This window comes from Aulonocara sp. 'chitande type north' Nkhata Bay, linkage group LG3 (genome assembly GCF_057382095.1).
Source record: "Aulonocara sp. 'chitande type north' Nkhata Bay isolate Kocher_YH1m ecotype deep benthic linkage group LG3, A_spYH_male_GT1.1, whole genome shotgun sequence".
Classification (NCBI taxonomy): domain Eukaryota; kingdom Metazoa; phylum Chordata; class Actinopteri; order Cichliformes; family Cichlidae; genus Aulonocara; species Aulonocara sp. 'chitande type north' Nkhata Bay.
In genome coordinates this window covers 22,829,251-22,836,172 of record NC_141346.1, presented here as the reverse complement: position 1 = coordinate 22,836,172, position 6,922 = coordinate 22,829,251, and the positions used below count along the sequence as shown (strand labels likewise).

The 6,922-nt window shown below is 35.8% G+C and overlaps 1 protein-coding gene across 2 annotated transcripts; it reads right to left on the bottom strand.

The window, feature by feature from the left end:
• Positions 1-348: 348 nt before the first annotated feature.
• LOC147334609 (uncharacterized) lies at positions 349-3,802 on the bottom strand. 2 transcript variants are annotated; one of them, XM_086287371.1, is made up of 5 exons: positions 3,492-3,802; positions 3,133-3,202; positions 2,570-2,647; positions 2,295-2,420; positions 349-2,116 (listed from the first exon to the last, which is right to left on the bottom strand). In XM_086287371.1, exons 1-5 carry the CDS (start codon positions 3,507-3,509, stop codon positions 1,611-1,613), a joined length of 798 nt encoding a protein of 265 aa, XP_086143497.1. In that variant the 5' UTR covers positions 3,510-3,802; the 3' UTR covers positions 349-1,610. The 2 variants fall into 2 exon arrangements, with proteins under 2 accessions (XP_086143497.1, XP_086143499.1); XM_086287373.1 differs by having other exon boundaries at positions 3,488-3,510.
• Positions 3,803-6,922: the final 3,120 nt, after the last annotated feature.

The window sequence follows — 6,922 nt, the reverse complement described above, 5'->3', positions numbered from 1 at the left end:
AGGGTGTGAGGGGTCCTTGATGATGACACTGGCTTTCCGCTGAGGTCGGAACAGTATAAATGTCTTGTCCTTTATAGTACAGCAGTTAAACCAGGGTTCAACCAGAGTTTAATGTTTAACTGTCATCAAGGTTCAAGGTTCAAGGTTCTTTATTTGTCACATGCATAGTTATACAAGTATAACACACAGTGAAATGTAGCCTGACACGCTCCTCGACATGTGTAAAAATTTGGGGGGGGTGTAGAGGAAGAACATTATATATATATATATATATATATATATATATATATATGTATATATATATATATATATATATATATATATGTATAGTATATACACTGGGTGAATGTGCAGTAGTAGCAGCAAGCAGGTGAATTCTGTAATTACAACACATATATAACTAAATAAAGGGTCACTGATTAAAGAAGCAATACTGCTGCACACTGACTCTGAATAAAACAGATAATGGAAAATCTGACGACATGTCAGACTTTGTCTGATGTTGCTCCTATTGGGAGGACATTACTGGTAATCACACAATTTCAAAGTAAATAAGAAAGACATTTATTCTTCACATATTTATCCAAGTCTATTTATTCAGTTTCTCTTAAACTCTATAATAACACGCAGATAAAGAATTAAGAACAGATTTTTCATTTTAAAAAAATATTTTTTTTTCAATGACTAACAGACTATCCTTAAAAGGTAATCAAAACACAAAATGTATAATAATTCATTGAATTACCAAATCTCCTTTTTACTTATAGCAGCAAAATTATCGAAATTATCCTCCAATCTCATGACAAATACCTCTAATTAATATTTATGTTGTTGAATTTCAGTTTTATTAACCTTGTTGGTTTTCTTTTGTATACCACATATAAATTACCTAGATGAGCATGATGTTGAACATGTATTGTTACTCTCAGTGGCATATTTAAACTTAAATCACTTTTTTGGTGCCTTTTGTTAAAATCAAAATACAGGAAGTTTACAACAAGGTATACGCCACTAGTTACACTCAAGAAGACGAAGGCCTAACAATTTCTCAAGTCAAAAAATTAGGTCATTACAGTCACCTGATTTAAAAACAAATAGAAGGTGACTTTTCAGTTAATGAAGATGAAAACTGGAGGCAGAGAGACACACCGGCAAGCAGCAACTGAAAGCAGCTGCAACAAAGGCCCTGCAGAGCTTCTCAAAGGAGAAAAACACAGCTTGCTGATGTCCATGGTTTCTGGATTTCAAACAGCCATTAACAACAGAAAGTCTTCCAGCTGTTAGAAGCAATCCTTATGTTTAAAGCTGTGTTACTTTGTCCAGTGACTTTTGAGCCCCTGAAAATGGGGCACTGTGTAAGCTGTGTATAACCACTGAACATAAGTTAATGTTAATACAAAATTCTTTGTTAAATGTTTTGAATTAATGATGCAAACTCTGCTTTTCAATTACATATTGGTTGCTTGGGTAAAATCTGCTATCGTGGTGTAAACAGTTTAAAAGAAAAGAAATTGTATTCTATAAAACAAAATTTTCTATCCAAATTATGAACCTAAGTTTAGTTGCAAGGGACAATTAATAAAAAGTGAAGTAGCAGTAGGTTATTGTCACTATTGTGTGTGAAGATGAGCCGTATCACTTTGACTTTCTGCGTCCTCCAGCTGCGAGTTAATCGCCTCCAAAGCGCGTTCTACTTTTGTCTTCCTTTCTGTCATCATGCTCATTATATCCTCTGTTTGTTGCAGCTGTTTCCTCATGTTCAGTTGTAGATTCTCCAGTTCTTCCTTTCTCTTCTCCAGTTTACGCTGAACACTTAATAGACTTTGTTTTTCCTCCAAGTATCTTTGTGTTTTGTCCGTCTCTTTTTCTTTTTCACTCTTTGCTATTTCATTTTCTACCAGACAAAGTTTCTCCTTGTTTTCTGCCAGCTCTTTATTTGTCTCCTCTAACTGTTTGAATTCTTCCTTTTGCTGGTGATGTCCCCTCTTCAGTTCCTTCATTAGAGTGTTCAGCGCTGATAATACATCCAGTTCTTCATGTGTCTTCTCAGCTTGTCTCTGCAGCAGGGCCGTCTTTAGTTGACCATCATTCTTTTTTGCTGAGAAAATGAATTGCACTACAGAGGGCACAAAGGAAAGGGATTAATAGAACAAATATTAAATTAAAACTGAAAGAAAAAGTATTTGAATTATGATGTATTTGATGTCAATCTGCCAGTAATCCTGAACATCCAAGTCTTTTAATGGTAGTCTGTAAATGGCAGCAGAAGACTGGACATTATATTTCATACTTACTAATTGTTGATTTCTTGCATTTCCAGAAGATAAAAGCACCTCCAACAAACACAAAGCCAAAAGCTAAGCCACCAGCTGTGCCAATAATGATACAATAAACGCAAGAACATGGGGAACAGGCCAAAGCTGAAATGAAATGATCAAACAATTAATTATATATATTATTTTGCAATTAATTTAGCATATACAAGATAGCATTAAAAGACTACACAGATCAAGACTACAATACTTATATATATCTTTATGCTAAGTCCAGGACAAAGCAGAATATGTACCATTCTCTGTGTGCTTGCTGCTTGTATCAGTTTGATCCTCTGTGTCACTTTTGGAAGTCACGGTCCTAATCAATGACCCTGGGGGAAATATCAAATTATGCAGCAAGGTTTTTTAAAACAAGATTTCAGTGACCGCGCAAATAATTTGAAATATGGTCATAAAACTTTACATAGTTTACTTTTAGGACATTTTCATATCTTACCTTTTTTTTATTAGTAGTGAGTGGAGATGGCATGATAATATAAACCCAACAGATTTAAAACATTACCATGTGAGTTTTTTTTAACCATTACTTTTAGAAATAATGCTTATACTAGAGGATGTCCTGAAATAGACACAATTTGAAGAGCTGAGGCCAATCCCATAATCTCGAGTAGAAATGTTAGCATATTTTTATACACCATATATATTATGCAGCATTGTCATCAAAGAAATCACGTTAGCAAGTGCTTACGATTTTTGTAGGGCTTAGCATATGATAAACTACCAATGCTGTAGTACTAGTAATGTCCTTAGCCCTTGATGAAAATGTTTACAAGTTTATTTGTTAAATATACATTACCTGAATATAACAGGATGCAAAGAAAAATCCAGCAAAAGATATAGGTCCTCATCCTTGGCTTCTGTAAAAACTAAAAGAAAAATGTAATTGATGTAATTTAACATAGATCAGCAAAATCTTACATAAGAATAATAAAGACACAGCGATAAGTTCAGCAGATAAGCTTTTCCTTTTTGTAAAGGAATATTTAACATGAATTTGTTTGAGAATTCAGGAAATGTGTAAGAACAAACAACGTGTACAGCCATGAGAAAGTAATACAAATATTTAAACAGATAAATAAATAAATTGTAAATTTAAGTATTACTGTGATTGTGAATTATTATAAAAAAGAATTTTATTAAATGGTACGTACATACCTTGGAGTGTGGCAGCATGTCAGCTCATCTCAGAAAGATAGGAAGTAAGTTGCCTGGTCAAAGTCCATTTATAAAATCTTGCTATCTCTCTTAATTGCTATTACCCTAGAGTAATGATTTTATACAGATATATATTTAACCCATGACTTTTACCTCAAGGTCAAATTGAAGAACTGTTGTCAGCTAATTACAACACACACAAAAAACACAAAAAAGACACAAAAAACTGAGAGTCTAAAAAATGTAGGAGTTTCGAAGGATGTCTGTTGTTCAGTCCCATCAAAATGCTGATAGTATTTTGCTACGATAGTAATTAATCCCAGACTGCTATAAACCAGCTATGTTGCAGCAACAACAAACTGGCTCCTTTCATTTTAACTGTGTGTTTACCAGGATTGACCTTTAGACATAATAACAGCAGGTAAATGAATACACCAGAGATAACTTCTTCTAAGAAAACTTTAGATATGTTCTTTGATAGCTTATCATGAGAATAATAAAAAAAGTGTCCATAAAATGAACAGATGGCAGTACAGAAGGAAAAGTAAATACGAAAGAAAAAAGGAAAAGAAAACTGCTGTGAAGGTTTTTTGGGGGATCACATATTTTTTCACAAGATTTTCTCTGAATAATTTCTGTTAATTTTTTTTCTGTTAATTTTGTATTTACCAACCACATTGCAGCAGCAGCACAGTGCAGCAGCTTCAGCAATGAAGGTGCTGAACATTGTCCAAACTCAATGTCCCCAGTCTCTTTCATAATGCGGTCAAAGCTCTGCAGGAGGTGGGAGTTAAAGATCTCGTGGACTGAGGCCTCTGCCAGGTGTTCCTTCACTGTACATGTAGGTGCACCAGGTTTGTCCACCATCCTCCATGACCACCTGATCCAATTCAACACCAGGTGGTGAATAGTTGACAGCGCAGCACCTCTCTTCACTTGAGTGTCCAGAACATACAGCTGCAGATCTGATGATATGATTACAAAATCCTGGTGCCATGCACTTATGGACAACGTTAGGTTCGAAAATAATTTTGTTATGGCCAAACTGTGGTTTGCACAAAAGTCCAGTAACAGAATACCACTCAGGTTCAGATCTGGGACACTGTGGGACGTTAGAATCCCCAAGTGGAGCACCTTCAAGCACCATGCCCAGTGAATCCAATAAGGCCGGGTACTCTGAACCCTTGTTTTGCACATAAGCGGTCAACACCTGTTCCCCAACCCGAAGGCACAGGGAACAAACCCTTTCCCAGGGCCAATTTCCCATGGGAGACCCTACCAGGAGACAAAAACCCCTCAACAAACTCTCCACGAAGATAAAGTGGTGATTCACATAGGGGATTCTGGAGGTGAAAGTTCAGCTTTTTTTGTACACAATTTTTTTTTTCTGTTTTTACATTCTATAATATATCCCGAATTCACTTTTTCTTTCCATTCTTTCTGTTACTTTAATAAGTGAATTTTCCCAGTGTGAGGTTAACTAAAGTCAATGTTTATGTCTGATTAATGACTCAATACATAAAATGAAAAAAGCAGAAATTGTAGTATTCATAAGTAAATGGGTTTTAATTGAAGTCTTTTACATACTGCTCTAGGTGGTCTGAAACTACATGGATTATGTGTCATGGTCCTGGGTCATTTGACCCAGCGTTTTGTGTTTATTATTATGATCTTGTGTTCTAGTGTATTCTCTCTATGTGTTTGGGTTTAGGCTTTTTAGTTCTAGGGTTTTGATTCCCTGCTTCCTCTGTTTTGTGTCTGCCCATGTGTTCCCTCCCTGTTGCCATGTCTGATGTCTTGTCTTAAGCTCGTGTCTGTTTTACTTTGATAGTCCCTGTCCTGTGTGTAGTGTGTCTGGTTTTGCTTCCCAAGGTCTTGTCAGCTCTGATTTCTCTTGTTTCCTTTCTGTCTCCCATTCCCTGATTGCTCCTGTGTGTATATAAGTCGTGCGTTTTCTTCTGCCTTTTCCTGGTACATCTGTTTTGCCTCCCTGTGTTTCCTCTGCGGTTCTTCCTGTGTTCATCTTTGAGTCTTCCAGTGTTTTTCCCTGCATGTCATCCTTTGAGTTTAGGTTTCAGTTTCATTCATTCGATTTTCCCAGTTTAGGTTATTGCTTAGTTCCTGTCCTCACCACCTCCGTGTCAGTCTGTTATTTCACATCGTTTCAATAAAAGCTCACTCATCGCATCAAAGCCAGTTCCTGCATTTTGCGTTCTCTATCATAACCCCACACATCTGCCACCATAGCTGTAACATTATGCTGTTCAGTGATGATTAAGCTAAGTCATGATCTATCACTTTTTTGTTTTTCTTTCTAATGTAAACAAAACAGAACTTCCCCATAAAAGTAAACTATGTGGAGAGGAAAAAAAGTCACTGTTGCTTCTACACTGAACAGGAAAAAGGAAGTACTACACCTTCACATCTATCATATTGTGCTTTTACTCAGTGATATGTGAGACATGTGAGGGGTAACATGGAGGTCACAGGGCTCGGTATGAGACTGAGTGAGTACTGATTCTTCTTTCCATCTCTATTCAACTTCAAAATCAAATCTTCAAGATAAGATGTTTGTGTATTAGACAGTATTAAAACTTTACTACCTAAATACTTTTGTTAGAGTCAGATTTTCTTTAACCAGTCAGTTAGTATTGGTGATAGAAACTCCTTTAACTTTTATTAACTTGCATTTAAAGGAGTTTATTTCAGTCAATAAGGACATTGGTGTGTATGATTACAGTTATCAAAACATGAATCCTACTTTTAGTCAGTGTTTACAATATGTATTTATTCAAAAAGGGGGAAAACGATTGAAATATGCCACTAAAAGCTAAATTTAATAATTTGAGTGGCGGTGTAATGAAGGTTTTCTTTTTGTGTCTGCAGTGGTGATGGCACTGTTTCTGCTCATGGCTGAAGATCAGAAATGTTGCCATGCTCAGAAATGTAAGACATTATTGATATATAAACTATAAAAAAAAATAAGGATGTAGTTATTGTATGTATTTTCTATGCTGAGTCGCACAATTTCAACAGTGGTGGTCTCAATGTAACACAGAGTATTAGTTCTGCACTAAAATTAAACTGGTTAATCAATGTGAGTTTTCACTTTGCTCTTTTTGAACAGTGGATATAAACTCACTTTCTTTTCTTTTCCCGCTTATCTGTGTAGCAGAAGGAGCTTGTCTTCATGTTCATCCTAACAGACTTCAGTTCTTTGAATATGACTCCATCTCATTAAACTGCTCAGGGTTTGATGGCACAGCAGAATGGAGAGTGATCAAAAAGCTTGGTTTAAATTCTACTCAGTGGGAAACATCAACAAGAACTTTGTACATTAAACCTGCCTTTAAGTCACACAGTGGAGAATACTGGTGCGAAAAAGAAGACGGAGAGAAAAGCAGCACTGTCAACATCACCATCACTAGTAT

Excerpts from the sequence above, each read along its gene's own strand:
- LOC147334609 (XM_086287371.1), bottom strand. Across the intron at positions 2,648-3,132 it reads TTGCATCCTGTTATATTCAG|GGTCATTGATTAGGACCGTG; the intron begins GTAATGTATATT and ends TATTTCCCCCAG. Across the intron at positions 2,421-2,569 it reads CAGCAAGCACACAGAGAATG|CTTTGGCCTGTTCCCCATGT; the intron begins GTACATATTCTG and ends ATTTCATTTCAG.